The sequence below is a fragment of the Rhinopithecus bieti genome, unplaced genomic scaffold, assembly GCF_001698545.2.
Source record: "Rhinopithecus bieti isolate Rb0 unplaced genomic scaffold, ASM169854v2 scaffold_74595, whole genome shotgun sequence".
NCBI classification, from domain to species: domain Eukaryota; kingdom Metazoa; phylum Chordata; class Mammalia; order Primates; family Cercopithecidae; genus Rhinopithecus; species Rhinopithecus bieti.
In genome coordinates, this window is record NW_016827607.1 from 122,187 (window position 1) to 142,747 (window position 20,561).

The window sequence follows — 20,561 nt, forward strand, 5'->3', positions numbered from 1 at the left end:
GCCCACCCTGCTGTGACAGTGCCCCCACCACCCCTGCCAGCGCCACCTGGAGTCCCGCCCCCTCCCATCCTGCCACCACTGCCCCCCTTTCCGCCGGGCCTGTTCCCTGTGATGCAGGTGGACATGAGCCACGTGCTGGGTGGCCAGTGGGGTGGCATGCCCATGTCCTTCCAGATGCAAACGCAGGTGCTCAGTCGGCTGATGACGGGCCAGGGTGCCTGCCCCTACCCGCCCTTCATGGCCGCTGCAGCCGCTGCTGCCTCAGCTGGGCTCCAGTTCGTCAACCTGCCGCCCTACCGGGGCCCCTTCTCCCTGAGCAACTCCGGCCCAGGCCGCGGGCAGCACTGGCCACCACTGCCCAAGTTTGACCCATCAGTGCCTCCACCAGGCTACGTGCCGCGCCAGGAGGACCCGCACAAAGCCACGGTGGATGGCGTCCTGCTGGTGGTCCTCAAAGAGCTCAAGGCCATCATGAAGCGTGACCTGAATCGCAAGATGGTGGAAGTGGTGGCTTTTCGGGCCTTCGACGAGTGGTGGGACAAGAAGGAGCGGATGGCCAAGGTGGGTGGGTGGGTGCGGATGGGGGCAGAACCCCAGCCGGGCACCTCCTGTTTCCCTGAGGCTGTTAACTGGAAACACTGCCATGGACCCCAGTATGGGAGCTGCAGTTCATGTGGCTGCTTTCAAAGTTCCGCAAACTGCTCCACTTTAGCAGCCGCTAGATGCATGTGGCTCTTTGAATTTAAATTAATGGCCAGGTATGGTGGCTTACACCTTTAATCCCAGCACTTTGGGAGGCTGAGGTGGGAGGATTGCTTGAGCCTAGGAGTTCAAGACCAGCCTAGGCAGTATAGCAAGAGCCCATCTCTAAAAATAAATGTGTAAATTAATTTAAATTAATTAATTAAAATAGAGTAAAATTAAAAACTCCTCTTTTGTCCCTGCCACATTTCAAGTGCTCAGGAGCCACAGGTGCCTAGTGGCCGCACACAGGACACCTGGTGCAGGCTGTCCCCACCGTCGCAGACAGCTCACAGCTGCGACGCCCTTTGAACTTGACTCCTCTCACCTCCCCTCATGCCGCCTTTTACACGGAGCCCTGCCTTGGCTTGGATGACTTTTTTCCTTTTTTTTTTTTTTTTTTGAGACGGTCTCGCTGTGTCATCCAGGCCGGAGTGTAGTGGTACAATCATAGCTCACTGCACCCTCAACGTCCCTGTGCTCAAGGGATCCTCCCACCTCAGCCTCAAGTAGCTGGGACTACAGGCATGTGCACCCAGCTAATTTTTGTGTTTTTCTGTAGAGACAGACTTTCACCATGTTGCCCAGGCTGGTTTTGAACTCCTAGGCTCAAGTGATCCTCTGCCTTTTGGGCTGGGATTATATGTGTCAGCCACTGCTCCTGGCCTACTTACTATTTTCTTTTTCTTTTTGGAAACGGAGTCTCACTGTGTCACCCTGGCTGGAGTGCAATGGCGTGATCTCAGCCCTCTGCAGCCTCCACCTCCTGGGTTCAAGTGATTCTCCTGCCTCAGTGTCCTGAGTAACTGGGACTATAGGCACCCACCACCATGTCTGGCTAATTTTTGTATTTTTAGTAAAGACGGGCTTTCACCATGTTAGCCAGGCTGGTCTCGAACTCCTGACCTCAAGTTATCCACGTGCTTCAGCCTACCAAAGTGCTGGGATTACAGGTGTGAGCCACCACACCTGGCCTCTTTTTTTCTTTTTAACATATTATTTGCCTATTTGTAATCTTACAAATAATCTAAAATGACTTCCATTCTCCATAAGAGAACTTTTTCTTGAGTACTTTAAACTCCCTTTAATCACTATCCTCCACACCATTCCCCCCTGCTCACCCAAGGGGTGACCATGGTTATGAGTTTGAGTGCCCCTGGAGCCTGCTTTGGGAAATGCTTGCTCTTTGCCACATAGGTAAGCGACCCCATGTCAGAGCCTGTTTGTCATCGTATAACTGGGTAGTAAAATTAGAATGAACCATCCGAAATCACGGATACACAGCTCTTTATGGTTCAACCAATTTATACTGACCCTACAGTAACAGCTAATTCCATTCACAATTTGAATAAAAAGAGCCACCAGACCTCATGTGCCCTGCACCTTGCAAAGCTCTTCATGTGGCTCGTTTTGTTAATTCTCACAGCATCCCTTTGAAGGCAGAGCATTTCAGAACCGCAGGGGCAACCCCTTAGGGAGCAGTGACATAAAGCCAGCAGGTCCTGTTTTTAATGCATGGGAAGAGAAGACAGAGTGGGATAGTGTAAATCTTACTTTGTGAAGGTGGTGGTGCAGCTGTGGCACAGATGTGTCTCTATGGTGTCGTTTTTGGATTGTCTGCAAAGTACAAAGGCCACTGTTGTAAGGAAGGCAGCTGCAGTAGTCCTATTTTGCAGGGGAGGACATTGAGGATCTGTGAGGTAGAGCGGTGCTCTGGAGCCTCCTGGGTAACGGCATAGTATGGCCAGGCGTGTAGGGAATGAGGACGCAGTTACCTGTGGTGGCTGTTACTGCCAAGCGGAAGGTAGCCCTGGTAGGGCTCCCTGCAAGGTTTGGTGGTGCCAGAAGCGGTAACGGGCCCCTCCTATCTCCACCCTAGGCCTCGCTGACCCCGGTGAAGTCGGGCGAGCACAAGGACGAGGACAGGCCGAAGCCTAAGGACCGCATCGCCTCATGCCTGTTGGAGTCATGGGGCAAGGGTGAGGGCCTGGGCTATGAGGGCCTGGGCCTGGGCATTGGGCTGCGTGGGGCCATTCGCCTGCCCTCCTTCAAGGTCAAGAGGAAGGAGCCACCAGACACCACCTCATCTGGTGACCAGAAGCGGCTGCGGCCCTCGACCTCTGTGGATGAGGAAGATGAAGGTTGGTGCTCTGGGTGTTGGGGTCCCCTTCTTCTGCATCCCCCCAGCCCAGCTCTGACTCCCTCCCTCCCTGCAGAGTCCGAGCGAGAGCGAGACCGGGACATGGCAGACACCCCCTGTGAGCTCGCCAAGCGGGACCCCAAGGGCGTGGGTGTGCGGCGGCGGCCGGCGCGGCCTCTGGAGCTGGACAGTGGCGGGGAGGAGGACGAGAAGGAGTCCTTGTCGGCGTCCTCCTCCTCATCGGCGTCATCGTCCTCGGGGTCCTCAACCACCTCACCCTCGTCCTCGGCCTCCGACAAGGAGGAGGAACAGGAGAGCACGGAGGAGGAGGAGGAGGTAGAGGAGGAGGAGGAGGAGGAGGAAGGCCCCAGGAGCCAGCTCTCCTCCTCCTCAACCTCATCCACATCAGATAAGGTACCTAACAGGCCAGGAAGCCTCAGGGGGCTGGGCCAGGTGACGAGGGCCAGGCCGTTCTGCTCACCTGTCCCCACCCTTCCCTCTCCCCTAGGATGATGACGATGACGACAGTGATGACCGGGACGAGTCTGAGAACGATGACGAAGACACAGCCCTGTCAGAGGCGAGTGAGAAGGACGAAGGGGACTCGGATGAAGGTGAGCAGGGAGGCCGCAGCTGTCTGGCCCTCGTGGGGTCCCTCTTTCCCCAGGGCAGAGCCTGAGCGATTGTCAGAAATACTTTTGAGCCAAAATGTTGTGCTTTTGAGACATTACCTTGTTAAAACACACACGTGGGGTGGCGTACGATTCCATCTTCAGGGAGTGTCCTGAACAGAATGGCATGTCCATAGAGACAGAAAGCAGGTCTGTGGTCCTTAGTGCTAGAGAGCCTGGCGTTCGGGGGACTTGCTCAGCCTGCGTGACTCCCTTTTCAGCTGATGAAAATACTTAGGAACCAGATGTACTAAATGCTGCTGGAATTATCACTTTAAAACGAGCAGTTGGCCGGGTGCAGTGGCTTACACCTGTAATCCCAGCACTTTGGGAGGCCTAGGCTGGTGGATCACCTGTGGTCAGGAGTTTGAGACCAGCCTGGTCAACATGGTGAAACCCCATCTCTACTAAAAGTACAAAATTAGCCGGGCATGGTGGGCACATGCCTGTAATCCCAGCTACTTGGGAGGCTGAGGCAGGAGAATCACTTGAACACAGGAAGTGGAGGTTGCAGTGAGCTGAGATCGTGCCACTGCACTCTAGCCTGGGCAACAAGAGTAAAACTCCGTCTCAAAAAAAAAACAAAAACAAAAAACTACTAGTAAACACACTCCCCACACACATATCTGAGGGTCATGTTCAACCTGGGTGCCGCCAGTTTGAGGCCATTGGTGAGGGGTCTGGGTGGGGCAGGGGCACAGTGGGTCTCAGCAGCCCCTCCTCTGTGTCCCCCATCCAGAGGAGACAGTGAGCATTGTAACCTCCAAGGCTGAAGCCACGTCATCCAGTGAGAGTTCCGAGTCTTCTGAGTTTGAGTCAAGCTCCGAGTCCTCACCCTCATCCTCAGAGGATGAAGAGGAGGTAGCGATCAGGGAAGAGGAGGAAGAAGAAGAGGAGGAGGAGGCGATGGTGGCAGAGGAAAGCATGGCTTCTGCAGGCCCCGAGGACTTTGAGCAGGACGGGGCGGAAGCTTCTCTGGCCCCGGGGGCACCAGCAGTGGACTCGTTGGGCATGGAAGAGGAAGTGGACATCAAGACTGAGGCTGCGGGCCCTGAGAAGCGGCCCCCCACGCTGGAGGAGCCCCCCTTGCCTGTGGGTGTTGTTGAAGAGCCAGTGGACTCCAGGGAGGCCCCCGAGGAGCCAGGCCTGAGCCAGGAAGGGGCCATGTTGCTGTCTCCAGAGCCCCCTGCCAGGGAGGTGGAGGCCCGACCCCCATTGTCCCCTGAGCGAGCTCCAGGTAACACCTGCAACCCTTTGGGAGGGTGGTGGGAGGGAGGCAGGAAGTCCTCACAGTCAGAATTAGCCCAGGCTTCCTTGGGTAGATCGCTGACCGTCCCCAGCCTCAGTTTCCCCTGTAAAATGAGATCAGTCAATTGTGCCTCCCTTGAGCGACATGAGGTGTTGGGTGCCAGCACGGAGCCTGGCACTGAGTAGATCAACCCAAAGGGGAACCACTGCTATTTTTCAGTCTTCACTGCCAGCGTTTCCCTGGTGGCTTGGTCCTTGGACCATCATTCCCATGAGATGCTCCCCAAAAGGAGGATGGGTGTCCATGGTTACGTTAGTGACAGGTGGGTGGGGGAGGCCCTGGGGTGTTGGGCCAGGTGAGGGCTGCGGGCGTTGCCCCCTCCAGCATTGTGATGAAGCTGCACAGAGCATAGGAGAGGCTCTAACTGCATGGCCAGTAGAACTTTACACAGTGACGGCGGCATTCTCCAGCTGTGCTGTCCAGCACTGTAGCCGGCAGACACAATGTTGCTATCACACTCTTGAAACATGGCCAGTGGCACAGTGGAACTAAATTTGTAATAGTGTTCAATTTATTTTGGCTTACATAGCTGCATGTGGTTACCAACTACCTTTTTTTTTGAGATGGAGTCTTGCTCTGTTGCCCAGGCTGGAATGCAGTGGCGCGATCTCAGCTCACTGCAAGCTCCGCTTCCCAGGTTCATGCCATTCTCCTGCCTCAGCCTCCCGAGTAGCTGGGACTACAGGTGCCCGCCACCACGCCCGGCTAATTTTTTGTATTTTTAGTAGAGACGGGGTTTCACAGTGTTGGCCAGGATGATCTCGATCTCCTGACCTTGTGATCTGCCCGCCTCAGCCTCCCAAAATGCTGGGATTGCAGGCTTGAGCCACCGCACCTGGCCTAGCACCTACCTTTAATAAGTCCCTCAGGAAAGGATTACAGCTGCCCCTTATGTACATTGAACACATGGCTAGGGCCCACTGACATGCAGTTTTCAACCAAACATGGACAGGAAAGACCGGTGGGATGCTAAACCCACCTATATGGAGGGCGACCGCCTGCATATACATGGGTTCTGCAAGACGGACTACAAGCTTTGAGTATGTGCAGATTTTGGTACACCAGGGAGTGCTGGAACAAATTCCCTGTGTGTATTGAGGGACGACTGTGTTTTGTTTTGTTTATTCTACCATTAACCACAGTCTTTGAGCATTGACTCAATATTAAGCCTCTATTGTGTCCCTGCTATTATTTTGAGTGGTAGCAATACAACAGGGGACCAAACAGACAAAAGTATCTGCTCCCACGGAGCAGGGGAACAGATGACAACAGATCAGTTAGAAAATGAAAAACACGCCGGGCGCGGTGGCTCACGCCTGTAATCCCAGCACTGTGGGAGGCCGAGACGGGTGGATCACAAGGTCAGGAGATCGAGACCATCCTGGCTAACACGGTGAAACCCCGTCTCTACTAAAATGCAAAAAATTAGCCGGGCGTGGCGGCGAGCGCTTGTAGTCCCAGCTGCTTGGGAGGCTGAGGCAGGAGAATGGCGGGAACCCGGGAGGCGGAGCTTGCAGTGAGCCGGGATCGCGCCACTGCACTCCAGCCTGGGCCACAGAGCGAGACTCCGTCTCAAAAAAAGAAAAAAAAAAAATGAAAAACAGGTGGCAGGCTCTTGTAAGCCCAGCTACTTGGGAGGCTAAGGAAGAATTGCTTGAACCTGGGTGGCAGAGGTTGCAGTGACCCGAGATCGTGCCACACTGCACTCCAGCCTGGGCTATAGAGTGAGATTCTGTCTCAAAAAAAAAGAAAGAAAAAAGAAAAAGAGATGGGCCTGGCACGGTGTCTCACACCTGTAATCCCAGCACTGTGGGAAGCCAAGGTGGGCAGATCAGCTGAGGTCAGGATTTTGAGACCAGCCTGGCCAACATGACGAAACCCTGTCTGTACTAAAAATACAAAAAGTTAGCAGGGCGTTGTGGCGCTGCCTGTAACCCTAGCGGCTCAGGAGGCTGAGGAAGGAGAATAGCTTGAACCTGGGAGGCAGAGGGAGCTTGCAGTGAGCTGAGATTGCTCTCCAGCCTGTGCAACAGAGTGAGACTCTGTCTCAAAAAAAATAAAAATAAAATAAAATGATATAAAAATATAAAATAAAAAAAATGTATTCTGTGGTCAGGCATGGTGACTCCCATCTGTAATTCCAGCACTTTGGGAGGCCAAGGCTGGTGGATCACTTGAGACCAGGGGTTCAAGACCAGCCTAGGCAGCACAGTGAGAACCCATCCCCACAAAACATTTAAAAATTAGCTGGGCGTGGTGGCACATGCCTGTAGTCCCAGCTACTCAGGAGCCTTAGGCGGGAGGAGCCCTTGAGCCCTGGCAGTTTAGGCTGCAGTGGCTAAACCATCATGCCACTGCATTCCACCCGTCTCAAAAATAAAAAAAAAAGTAAATTAGTTAAAAAATTAAGAAATGTATCCTGTGACAGTGGAGGTAAGTGCTAGGAGAAAAATCCTTGAAGGCTCTGACAAGTCCTGCAGAAAAGAGACTTGTTTAATTTTATTCAGTCATAGAGCAGATTTTCTTGGGCCACAGGGACTTCAGACTTTGTTCTGAAGACATAGTGTGAAAGGCTGGGATACATGTCTCCTGCATCTGTGATTTAGCGTACCATCATAGATAAAGGACATACTGTGTGCCTGACACTGGGTTGGGCGCTGACAAACCCCGTTGTGAGCAGTCCTTGAGAGGTTTAACTGGAGATGGACAGGTCCCGTGCTCAAACTCAGCTGTGAGCCAGCCAGGTATGGAGCACAGAATAAGGCACTGAGAGACCTTTGGATTGAATGGTAACTGTCTCGTGTTTGCTCACCTCTCTGCAGAGCATGACCTGGAAGTGGAGCCAGAGCCCCCTGTGATGCTCCCCTTGCCCCTGCAACCACCATTGCCGCCCCCACGACCACCCCGGCCACCCAGCCCACCGCCGGAGCCCGAGACCACAGATGCCTCACATCCATCTGTCCCTCCGGAGCACCCTGCTGAAGACCACCCCCCACATACTCCAGGCCTCTGTGGCAGCCTGGCCAAGTCACAGAGCACAGAGACGGTGCCAGCCACACCAGGCGGGGAGCCCCCGCTCTCAGGAGGCAGCAGTGGCCTGTCCTTGAGCTCTCCGCAAGTGCCCGGCAGCCCCTTCTCCTACCCAGCCCCGTCCCCTGGCTTGAGCAGTGGGGGCCTCCCTCGGACACCCGGCCGGGACTTCAGCTTCACACCCACCTTCTCCGAGCCCAGTGGGCCGCTGCTTCTGCCCGTCTGCCCGCTCCCCACTGGCCGACGTGATGAACGCTCCGGGCCCCTGGCCTCCCCGGTGCTCCTGGAGACGGGCCTGCCCCTCCCTCTGCCCCTGCCCCTGCCCTTGCCCTTGGCATTACCCGCTGTCTTGCGGGCCCAGGCTCGTACCCCCACCCCGCTGCCGCCCTTGCTGCCTGCCCCCCTGGCCTCTTGCCCACCCCCAATGAAGAGAAAGCCGGGCCGGCCCCGGCGATCCCCACCATCTATGCTCTCCTTGGATGGGCCCTTGGTCCGGCCACCAGCAGGGGCCGCCCTTGGAAGGGAACTCCTGCTCCTGCAGGGCCAGCCGCAGACCCCCGTCTTCCCTAGCACTCATGACCCCCGACGGTGACCTGACTTCCGGAACGCCGGGGATCCCAGCCCCTCCACCACCCTTCCCCAGCCACCCCACCCCCACCCCCACCTCCCCCACCTGTAGAGCCCACCAAGCTGCCCTTCAAGGAGCTAGACAACCAGTGGCCCTCCGAGGCCATCCCTCCGGGCCCCCGTGGGCGTGATGAGGTCACTGAGGAGTACATGGAGTTGGCCAAGAGTCGGGGGCCGTGGCGCCGGCCACCTAAGAAGCGCCATGAGGACCTGGTGCCACCTGCGGGCTCGCCCGAACTCTCGCCACCCCAGCCCCTCTTCCGGCCCCGCTCGGAGTTTGAGGAGATGACCATCCTGTATGACATCTGGAACGGTGGCATCGACGAGGAGGACATCCGCTTCCTATGTGTCACTTACGAGCGACTGCTGCAGCAGGACAATGGCATGGACTGGCTTAACGACACGCTCTGGGTCTACCATCCCTATATCCTGCCAGCGTGTGGGGCTCTGCACCTTCTGGGATGCAGGAAGTCCCCGCTCACCTCTCTGGGCCCCACCTCCCAGTCTATAGCAGCCCACGGTGCCTGTGAAGGTGACAGCACGCAGCACCGTCACTTCCCAAGCGGGGTTTGTGTGCCAGCACCATGCCAGGCTCCGGAGTGAATCATCATTGGCACGTTTTAAGGACTCCTCTGCCAGGCCCATCTCACCCCCAGAGTTAGCAGGTCTCGGGGCCACATGTAACAGCAGTGCTGTGCAGCTTAACAGCACACAAGGGCTGAGGGCTTCCTTGTCCCCTTCATAACCTCAGGTAATCCTCCCAGGAGCCTGGTGAGATAGGGGTATGATTCCCATTTTACTAAGGCTCAGAGAGGTTCAGTGACCTATTCAAAGTCACACAGCTACAAGTGGCAGAGTTGAGATTTGAACCCAGGCAAACCTGGCTCTAGAGTCCAAGCTTTTCACCACTAGGCTTTCATGAGGCTTGGTTGTTCGCATAGGCCTGTGAGGCTAGACCCCTCATTATCCCTGTTGTATTAGACTGATTTGTGAGCACTCAGTTTGTGTCAAGAGCTCTGCTCAATGCCGGGCACCATGGCTCACGGCTGTAATCCCAGCACTATGGGAGGCTGAGGTGGGTGGATCACTTGAGGCCGGAAGTTTGAGACCAGCCTGGCCAACATGGCGAAACTCCATCTCTACTAAAAATACAAAAATTAGCCGGGCATGGTAGCACATGCCTATAATTCCAGCTACTCTGGAGGCTGAGGCAGGAGAATTGCTTGAACCCGGGAGGCATAGGTTGCAGTAAGCCAAGATCGCACCATTGCACTCCAGCCTGGGCGACAGAGCGAGACTGTCTCAAAAAACACAAAACTCTGCTAAGGACCATAAGCATATTTCATCACTTACAGAGGCATCACTGTCACCCCAATTTACAGATGGGAAACTGAGCAGAAAATGGTTCACACACCCAGCACTTTGGGAGGCCAAGGTGGACAGATCACTTGCTCTCTGGAGGTCGAGGCCAGCCTGGGAAACGTAGCAAAACCCCATCACTACAAAAAAATCCAGAAATGAGCTGGGTGTGGTGGTGCTTGCCTGTAGTTGCAGCTGCTGAGGAGGCTGAGGCTGCAGGAAGCTGAGATTGCACCACTGCATTCGAGCCTGGGCAGCAGGAGACCATGTCTCAAAAAAAAAAAAAGACACCCAGAGCCATGCAATTGGGTATTGACCGTCAGCGGGGTTGGCCAGCGGGCAGCGTGTGGAGGTGGCATGGGAGCGGGCAGTAGAACTGGACATCGCTCTCTCTGGAGCGTGGTCTGAGGATGGGCGGGACCAGTCTATGAAGGGACCAGGAGGGACTCTCAGAATGTCCATGTGGCCCTTGACCCACACCCACCCACCAGCCTCTCTTCAGCTAAGAAAAAGAAACGGGACGATGGCATTCGCGAGCACGTGACAGGCTGTGCCCGCAGCGAGGGCTTCTACACCATCGACAAGAAGGACAAGCTCAGATACCTCAACAGCAGCCGTGCCAGCACCGATGAGCCCCCCGCAGACACCCAGGTATTGCCAGGGCTCCTGGACACATCAGAGCCGGTTGGGCCATGGGGATCCAGGGCACTCGTGGAGGGGTGCCAGGCAGAGGGAGGAGTTGTGAGGCCAGAGGAGCTGGCACACGGTGTGCAAGTGGAAGAGGAGAGGCGGGTGGGCAGGGCCTAGAAGGAAGGAATCTGCCTTAGTCCCATGGGCCCTGGAGCACCTCCCAAGGGTTTAATCAGGGATGTGACAGAGCTCTGTTTCCACAAGTTCATTCGTTTTTTGTTTGTTTTTTGCTTGGCTCTTTTTGAGACAAAGCCTTGCTGTGTCACCCAGGCTAGAGTGCAGTGGCACGATCTCAGCTCACTGCAACCTCTGCCTCCTGGGTTCAAGTGATTCTTCTGCCTTAGCCTCCCGAGTAACTGGGATTTCAGGTGCCCGTCACCATGCCTGGCTAAATTTTTTGTATTTTTAGTAGAGATGGAATTTCGCCATGTTGGGCAGGTTAGTCTTGAACTCCTGACCTCAAGTAATCTGCCTGCCTTGGTCTCCCAAACTGCTGGGATTATAAGCACGAGCCACATCGCCTGGCCTCATTCATTCTTTTTTAATCCAGCAAATATCTATTGAGTACATGCTGTGTACCGGGTACTGTTCTGGGTCTATAGCAGTGAACAAAACCAAATCCTTTTCCTCATGGAATTTAATCATTTATTTTTATTTTTAAATTAAAAAAAATTGGGCCGGGCGCGGTGACTCAAGCCTGTAATCCCAGCACTTTGGGAGGCCGAGACGGGCGGATCACGAGGTCAGGAGATCGAGACCATCCTGGCTAACACGGTGAAACCCCGTCTCTACTAAAAACTATAAAAAACTAGCCGGGCGAAGTGACGGTGCCTATAGTCCCAGCTACCTGGGAGGCTGAGGCAGGAGAATGGCGTAAACCCGGGAGGCGGAGCTTTCAGTGAGCTGAGATCCGGCCACAGCACTCCAGCCTGGGTGACAGAGCGAGACTCTGTCTCAAAAATAAATAAATTTTAAAAAATTGAGACAGGGTCTCACTATGTAGCCCAGGCTGATCTGGAACTCCTGGGTTCAAGTGATCCTCCTGCCTCAGCCTCCCAAAGTTCTGGGATTATAGGCGTGAGCCACGGTGCCCGGCTGGAGTTTATATTTTAGTGGGGACTTGTGGGAAATAATCAAGTGAAAAAAGAAGCACGTAATTCCAGGCAGGGAAAACGTGATGGAGAAAACAGGAGAGGGGTTAGGGATTTCCAAGTCAAAGGGGAGTCAGAGGGTCAGACCCAAGCAAAATGTGCGAAGGCGCCATGCGGATGCCAAAGAGACTACAGAAGTGAAAAAGTGACTTCCATAAGAAGTTAAAACCAGAGAGGGGCTCACTGACCCCAGCAGGCCTCCCTAGGACAGCAGCGGTGCAAAGGCCCTAAGGCAGTGGGGAGCTCCTTGGTGTGAGGAAGGGAAAGGAGAGGCCACTTGTGGTGCGAAAGACAGCTCAGGCCACTAGGGTGGGGGGGACTGTGGTGGTGAGTGACCTGTTTCCTGGGGTGACAGGCAGCAGAGGGAGGTTCTGAGAGGAGCTAGGGTGGTATGGAGCTGGTGCAGGGGTCCCAAGGGCAGCCTGTGTTCGGGTGGCTGTGTGGATGTGCTGGACGTGAGGAGAGGTGGATGCCTGTGGAAGAATGTGAGGAAGTGGGATGGACAGGACTGGGGCTGGCCTGGGTACAGGAGACAGGGATGGGCGGGGGGTGACAGCCCAGGGTGTGGCTGGGGTGGGGAGCGCTGGGAAACTGGACACCGGACCTGAGATGGGGAGGCTGATATGCTGTCACCATGAGGCAACTTGAGTTCTGCGGATTCTGAAAACACCCAGGCAGAGAGGTCTTGGTGGGCATATGGGTATGGCGGAACTTAGGATGGGGATCTCCAGCCTAGCGACCTAAGTGTGGGCATCGCCAGGAGAGAAGTGGTGACTGAAGGGCACAACAGGGTGACCTCACCTGGGAGGGCACATGGGGCAGAGGCCTGGGATGCTCCAAAGGTTAATGGGTGGGGCAGGGGCCCAGGGAGGCCAAAAGCAGGACGTGACACGAGGGTTTCGGAAGGATCCCCAATTTCGAATGCTTGGGGTCAGAGGGGTCTGGGTGAGAGCCAAGCGGGGGGGTCACGGTAGACAAAACTTTGGGCTGAAATGGGGAAAAGACAGCGCCAGGCAAGCGTGAGTCTTGTTGTGAAGATAGGAGCTTGAGCACACTCAGATACTGATGGGATGGAGGAGGCAGGGAAGCAGTGACAATTAGGGACAGCCAGGTATGGAGAAGCCCAGAGAAAGGAGCCCAGGATGCTGGGGATGACAGAGATCCAGAGCTTAGGGTGGGACAGCCGAGGACACGACCAGCCCCGCTAAGCCCCTGCACACCATCCTCTGCAGGGCATGAGCATCCCAGCACAGCCCCATGCCTCCACCCGGGCAGGCTCGGAGCGGCGTTCGGAGCAGCGCCGCCTGCTGTCCTCCTTCACTGGCAGCTGTGACAGTGACCTGCTCAAGTTCAACCAGCTCAAGGTGAGGCCGGGCTTCACCCAGATCCCGGGGTGGCGGCAGGGCCTGAGACCGGGGCTCACCTCTCCCCATCTTCCCTCCTGCAGTTCCGGAAGAAAAAGCTCAAGTTCTGCAAGAGCCACATTCACGACTGGGGCTTGTTCGCCATGGAGCCCATCGCAGCTGACGAGATGGTCATCGAGTACGTGGGCCAGAATATCCGTCAGGTAGGCACTGCCCGGCAGGGTGGGCGTGGGGCCGGGCATGGGGCTGGCCCAGCCAGACTGACACCCTTCTGTGGTCAGGTGATCGCAGACATGCGGGAGAAGCGTTATGAGGACGAGGGCATCGGGAGCAGCTACATGTTCCGGGTGGACCACGACACCATCATCGACGCCACCAAATGCGGCAACTTCGCGCGCTTCATCAACCACAGCTGCAACGTGAGTGCCCAACCAGGGGTGGCCCTGCCCCTGCCCCTGGCCCTGGCCCTGGCCCTGGCCCTGCTTCTGTGCCAGGAGGGCCTGGAAGCCCCGGCACGGCAATGCAATCAGCTTGGCCTCCTTTCCAAGCTCAGGTTGGTCAAAGGTTATAGGGAGAGGAGGACATGTGAGGTCTACCAGGAGCTCTACTCCTCTGAGCTTCAGTTTCTCATCTGTGAAATGGGCATAGTGAGGCTTCTGTGGCATGTAGAGGACACAAATAAGTGGTTGGTTCAGTTCATCGGTAATTACGAAGTCGTGTCTCCAACGTTAGCCTTTTCTCCCTGCCTTCATTGGTCGGGCTCAGCCCTGCTTGGGCCGAGCTGTCCACCAGAACTTTCTGCAGGGGGGAGGGGGAGGTGCACTACATGCATCTGTGCTGTGGGTTAGCCACATGTGTGGTGTTGAGCACTGGAAATGTGCCCAGTGCATCTGGGGACCTGAGTTTTAAATTTTATTTCATTGTGATGAATTTAAACATAATTAGCTTGTGACGACCGTATCGGGTGGTGCAGGCCTAGAGGGGAGGGACACTGATAACAGGGATTTGAGTGCTGAAGGATGAGCGCAGGAAGCTCCCAGCAGGAGGCAGGCATGTTCCGGGCTGGATGCCCCTGACTTTGGGCTCGAGTCTTGGCATCGCAGCTTAGTGAGTTGCTTAATGTCTCTGTGCCTTAGTTTTCTTGTCTGTGAAACAAGGACAATAACAGTCGCTCCTTGTAGGTTGTTGGGAGGGCCACATAGATGGGTCACTGCCTGTGGGCCCTTTGCATGCTGGCCAAGTCGGTCCTCAGCGCCTGCTGGCTCTCTCTGTTGTGACTTGATCCTTGCCTGGGTGGTAGGGACTTTCCTGTGAATATCCAAGGAGATCTGAGGGGTGAGAGGGAATTGCCCAGGGGGAAGCGGTGCTGGGGCAAGGGGAACTGTGTGTTCAAAGGCCCTGGGGCAGTGGGAAGAATACCTGTTTGAGAGACAGCAAGGGAGGCAGTGGGCATGGGGTAGGGTAAGAGGACAGGGTGGGCAGGGCTGTGGGTGGCCAAGCTGAGGAACTGTTTCTCTGAGAGCCAAGGTCGCTGGAAGGTTGGCGCCATCGGGTGACAGGTTCTGCTGTCCCTTTGGAAGCACTTCTCTGGCTGCTGGGGCAGGAGTGGGTTTTTTCAGGGGTGAGAGTGGCCGAGGGGGCTGTAGCAGGTGGGCGAGCAGTAATAAGGGTCTGAGCGTGGCTGGTGAGCCCAGAAGTGGAGAGCAGTAGACACAACCAAGAGGCCCTTCTGGGACTGAACTCACCAGCCCTGGTGGGGGCCAGATCTGGACTGAAGAAGGCAGGGAGGCAGATGCTCTGGGGCCTGGGTGCGTGGTGCAGCAGCTCCCCAGAGCAGCAGCAGATCGTGCTTTAGGTGTGAGCTCTCTAAGTCAAAGATGGTCCCGGGGCTGCCACCAGCAGACAGCAGGTAGTTGCATTTATGGGCTTGGAGCCCTTTACCTTTTCTGTGAAGGGCCAAATAATAAATATTTTTGGCTTGATGGCTCAGATGCTCTCTATGGCAACTACTGAACTTGGCAATTTTTTTTTTTGAGACGGAGTCTCGCTGTGTGGCCCAGGCTGGAGTGCAGTGGCCGGATCTCAGCTCACTACAAGCTCCGCCTCCCGGGTTCACGCCATTCTCCTGCCTCAGCCTCCCGAGTAGCTGGGACTACAGGCGCCCGCCACCTCGCCCGGCTAGTTTTTTGTATTTTTTAGTAGAGACGGGGTTTCACCGCCAGGATGGTCTCGATCTCCTGACCTCGTGATCCGCCCGTCTCGGCCTCCCAAAGTGCTGGGATTACAGGCTTGAGCCACTGCGCCCGGCCTGAACTTGGCTATTTTAACAAAAGCAGCCACAGATTATATGCAAATGAATGGGAGAATGGATATGGCTATGTGCCAGTAAAACTTTATTTACAAAAACAGGCAGCTAGGGGCAATAGTTTGCTGACCCTTTGTCTAGAGTTCAGAAGTGAGACGTGAGCTAAACATGGACATACATTTGGGAGCACTTGCACTATGAATGGAAATGAAAGGCCTGGGAAATAATTTTTATCGTCATGATTTAATATCAGAGGCAAGGGGTCATCCCTGGGGGTGGGGGGGAGCCAAGGTCCAGAGTAGAGCAGTGGGTTGGGGAATCACATGGCAATGTCAGACCTTAAGCACAGGCCTGGTTGGGTTTGAGGGGTCTGCAGTGGTGGGGGACCCTAGGGGGCCTGGGGCTCACTCTCCCCCAACCTTGCCTGCAGCCCAACTGCTATGCCAAGGTGATCACAGTGGAGTCGCAGAAGAAGATCGTCATCTACTCGAAGCAGCACATCAACGTCAACGAGGAGATCACCTATGACTACAAGTTCCCCATCGAGGACGTCAAGATCCCCTGCCTCTGCGGCTCCGAGAACTGCCGGGGCACCCTCAACTAGGCTCCCGCGCCAGACTCGAAGGATGTCGCCGCAGCCCTGGGACTCCCGAGCGTGGAGCCCCCTGGCCCCGGGGCCCGGCCCCCCCGCCCGCCCCCATTTCAGGTGCTGTCCTCTACCCAGCGGCCATTCAGGGCCTGGCGCCCCACACTACCCCCTGGAGCCCCTGGCTCCGGCCCCTCCGCGGGAAAGGGCTTCTCTGTCGTTCAGCCCACGTCTCTCTCATTTTTACAAACGCCCCTTTCAGGATTTCTGTTTAACTCCAGCATCAGCTTCTCTCTCTCCGTCTCTCCTCCCCTCTCTCTGTTCTCTGTCTCTTCTCCCTCCCACCGTCACCCTCGGCCTCTTCCTGTGAATGCTGCTATGTTGTTTTGTCTTCTCTATTTTTTTTCCTCATCGTGAGAAAAGACATTTTAACCGTTGAAATGTGAAGGTGGAATCAGAGGGGCCCCGCGGGGGGTCTGCAGAGGCCTCAGTGTGACTGTGCGTGGCCCGTGTCCTGGAAGCCACCTGGGCCTGGACACAGGGCCAGGTGCTGTGGGAAGGACAGAGGCCCCCACGGCCTTGACCTCAGAACACTAAGCCCTGAAAGTCCCCCTCACTGCCCGTGGGCACAGTGAGGAGACCCCAACACCTTTCCCAACCCGAGCCCCAGCCTGTTCCTTCCCCAGAGGCCTGGGGCACCGCTGACCCGGCGGACCCTGGTGGAGCTAAGCTCGTCCCCGGCAGGGGTCTCCACCTGGCTCTCCCTGCCACCTCACACCCCGGCACCCCCTAAACCTTGGGTTCCCTGCCACCTCACACCCCGGCACCCCCTAAACCTTGGGTTCAATGTTTACTTTCTCATTCGGATGCCAGCAATGAGGGAGCCTGTCGGAGGCCCCAGTGCAGGTGAGGGGCACTGAGAAGGCGGGCGGCCACTCTCTTCTGCCCTTGCCTTCACCCTGGGTGGGAGGGGGCTCCCAAGGGCGGGCGGGTCCCCCAGTCCCGCCATTACGGGTTGTCAGACCGTCTGCGTGTGGCATTTTTTTGGCTTATAAGCTTCACCCAGTCACCCCCAACCCACACCCCACGTTCCCCTGCCGGCAGCCCCTCCCCCCAAGAAGGCCAGAGGATATTTATTTTCGGAGGGAGCAGATTCCTTCTCCTAGAGAAAGGAAAAATCTTGGAAAAGATTTTAAAACTCAGATCTAAGTCTTTGACATTTTTTTTTCCCTTTTGACCCCCTTCCTATCCTCTTCAGTTTATTCCTATGCATTTTTTTTTCTTGTGCGTGTATAAAATCAAAACGAAGGGGAAAAGGTTTTGAAGTTCAGAACCAACTTCTGTATATAAGAGGCTGCCGCAAAGGACTTTCTCTTGGGAACATTGTTTCTTGTAGAAACATGCGGGAAGACATTTTTTGCTCATTTCTTTGTACTTCCAAAAAAAAAAAAGACAAAAGCAAGTCCCCCCGTACCCCAGAAAGCAGAGAAGGCGTGTAAATAATTTCTGGAAAGTGACTATTGTGACCCGGAGTCCTCATCAAGACGAGCGCGCTCCATGTGGGAGCTGCTCCCACCCTGCAGACGCGGGCGGCTGGAGCCTCTGGTATCTCAGCTTGTGTCAAGCTTGTTATCATGTAAATTCTGTACAAAGAATTGTTATTTTTCTCTTTTTTGTCGTTGGTGGTTTTGTTGTGTGTGTGTGTGTGTGTTTTTTTTTTTAATTCCTTTCCCCCAGGCCCTCTCTATTTGAGACTGTGCCCGCCGGTTTCAAGATCAAGGAAATTGGTGGCATTAAGACACAGATGGGGTACCTGGGCACAGCGGCGAACTTCTCTTCCGTTTGCGGTTTTCTGCCTAATTGTGCAACTGAGGAAATAATTTATTTTTCACATGAGGAAATGCGTAGCTTGTAGAGATGGCTGATTCAAGTTACATGTACAGCCCCCAAGGGGCTGTCTCCATTCTGTCCCCTTCCCATAAAAGAAGTGGGGCCATGCGAGAAGACCAGGGAAGAGACCCTTGCCTCGCCCCTGCCCCTGGCCTCACCTTGCCCCCAGCCATCGTGCCCAGTGTAAACCTCGGCTGGCCTTCACTAAGGGGACTAGACCTCCCTCTCCCAGGAACCCCCGCCCCAGCCCCAGAGTGGTTTGCAATAAGCAAGGTATGTGTGGAGTCATTCTTTCAACCCCTCATTTTTCATTGGACAAATCTCTGCTTTTCAAGAGTTGGGGGTTTCTGCTATTTTTTGTTTTCTCTCCCTCACCCTGCAAAGAAGAGAACCAATAAGTTTTAGGGATGTTTCTGTGTGTAGACTCCATCATCCATATGTAACTTGTTTTGAAGAGAAGTGTTTCCGTTGTGTGTCTTGCTGTAAATATTTGTTCATATTTTTGTGAATTCAATACTATGTACCATTGTATTATAGTAACTTTTATAAAGCAAACCATAAATATACTGACTTTTCTTACAGATACGCCATCTCTCTTGCTCTCCTCTCTCCCTTTCTTTATTCTTTCTGTTGGGAGCACATCCTGCTTCCGTGGAGGGTGGAGTGGTCCACTCAGACACTCAAATCAGCAGGGTTTTTTTTTGTTTGTTTTTGAGACAGGGTCTCGCTCTGTCACCCCAAGCTGGAGTGCAGTGGTGCAATCATGGCTCACTGCAGCCTTGACTTCCTGGGCTCAGGTGATCCTCCCATCTCAACCTCCTGAGTAGCTGGCACTACAGGTGCACACCATCATGCCCAGCTAATTTTTAAGAAATTTTTTGTAGAGACGGGGTCTGCCTGTGTTGCCCAGACCGGTCTCAAACTCCTGGGCTCAATCTATCCTCCCACCTCAGCCTCCCAAAGTAGTGGGATTACAGATGTGAGCCACCGTGCCCAGCCTGAACTTGTAGGTGGGTTTTGTGAACTGGGCCAAATTATAGTCACCACCAGACCTTCCACAGCTTTTAAGTTTGATTTCTAGATGTTTTCTTAAAACCTCAGGTTTTTGACTTATGAGGTCTGCAATGAAGGAAATAGGATCAGGTATCCTTTTACTATCACTAGAAGAACATAGGTGGTTCCTCAGAAATGTTTAACACTTAAGGAGAGCCCCCCCCCCCCACGTCTGCATTTGAGGGAGGAAAAAAGGCTGACAAAATGGTACAAGTTGAGAAGAATTAAATCTATCCTGTACTCACGGCATTTCAGAGATGCTGTGCCCCAGTCTCAGCTCTGCCTGACCCCGTAGAGGGGCGACAAAGGGCTTGTAGTTGGCATCCATAGTAAATGTCTCCAAGAAGGAAAGATGTAAAACCATAGCAAAAAGCAATATGCCTGAAAAGACGCTGTACCTCACTTTTTACTAGAGAAGTGTGAATTATCACATGATACCATTTCCCCTTTCAGTTTGGCAAATATTAGAAGGTGGAGGAAACCCAGTTTGGGGGAGCAGTAGGCAGGGGAACTCTCATGCATCGTTAGTGGAAGCCAAAAATCGCTGCAACTTTTAGAAGGGAAAGTACCTATTAGCAATCATTGTTTAAAATGCACAGGACCAGCATGGTGGCTCACACCTGTGATCACAGCACTTTGGGAGGCCTAGGCGGCAGATCACCTGAGGCCAGGAGTTCGAGCCAGCCTAACCAGCATGGTAAAACCCCATCTCTACTAAAAATACAAAAATTAGCCAGGTGTGGTGGTGCGCGCCTGTAATCCCAGCTACTTGGGATGCTGAGGTGGGAGGATCGCTTGAACCCAGGAGGCGGAGGTTGCAGTGAGCTGAGATCATGCCACTGCACTCCAGCTTGGGCGACAGAGTGAGACCCCACCTCAAAATGATCAAGTGCACCCAAAGTCTTGGCTTTAGTGTTCCACTGTGAGGAATTGAGCCTGACAGATACAGTGGGCAACAATATGAACAAGAGTGTTCTTTGCAGCCTCATTTGTGGTATCAACGAAAGGAAGGGAGGGTAAATTGTCCATTCATGGTGGGCTGCTTTTAGGAATTGTGCATCCAGACAGGTGGACACTCCCGTAAGTTGATTCATGGGAATAGAGGGCTGAGGTCTGGGCTGAGCCAGCAAAGATAAGGAAGCGTCTGGCCATTAATTCAATCAACCAGTATTTATTGAGTACCTTGTATGTGCCAGGCACTCCTCTAGGCTTGGGGGTAGGAATGAAGGAAACACTGTTCTTGAGGGCAAGCCAGACAAATGTGAAAAGTAAATGCTATAGTAAGGAGAAAAAAGCTAAGAGAAGGGGCGGGATGTAGTTGGAGGAATATACAATTTTATTATTTATTTTAGAGACAAGGTCTAGTTCTGTCACCCAGTCTGGAGTGCGGTGGCATGATCATAGTTTACTGCAGCCTCGATCTGCTGAGTTCAAGTGATCCCCCCACTTCAACCTCCTAAGTATCAGGGAAGATAGGCACATTTTACCATGCCAGCTAATTTTAAAAATTTCTTGGCCGGGCGCAGTGGCTCAAGCCTGTAATCCCAGCACTTTGGGAGGCCGAGATGGGCAGATCACGAGGTCAGGAGATCCAGACCATCCTGACTAACACGGTGAAACCCTGTCTCTACTAAAAAATACAAAA

The 20,561-nt window shown here is 54.3% G+C and overlaps 1 protein-coding gene across 1 annotated transcript in view; it reads left to right on the forward strand.

Annotated features, from left to right (window-relative positions):
- Positions 1–18,446, forward strand: part of SETD1B (SET domain containing 1B, histone lysine methyltransferase) — a 28,545-nt gene extending 10,099 nt beyond the window's left edge. Inside the window, 12 exon segments of the mRNA XM_017863982.1 lie at positions 5–561; positions 2,621–2,882; positions 2,958–3,295; positions 3,390–3,495; positions 4,292–4,789; positions 7,684–8,522; positions 8,525–8,942; positions 10,362–10,528; positions 12,951–13,082; positions 13,166–13,285; positions 13,364–13,501; positions 15,818–18,446. Coding sequence (XP_017719471.1) covers positions 5–561; positions 2,621–2,882; positions 2,958–3,295; positions 3,390–3,495; positions 4,292–4,789; positions 7,684–8,522; positions 8,525–8,942; positions 10,362–10,528; positions 12,951–13,082; positions 13,166–13,285; positions 13,364–13,501; positions 15,818–15,991 — 3,749 coding nt within the window. The 3' untranslated portion in view covers positions 15,992–18,446.
- Positions 18,447–20,561: the final 2,115 nt, after the last annotated feature.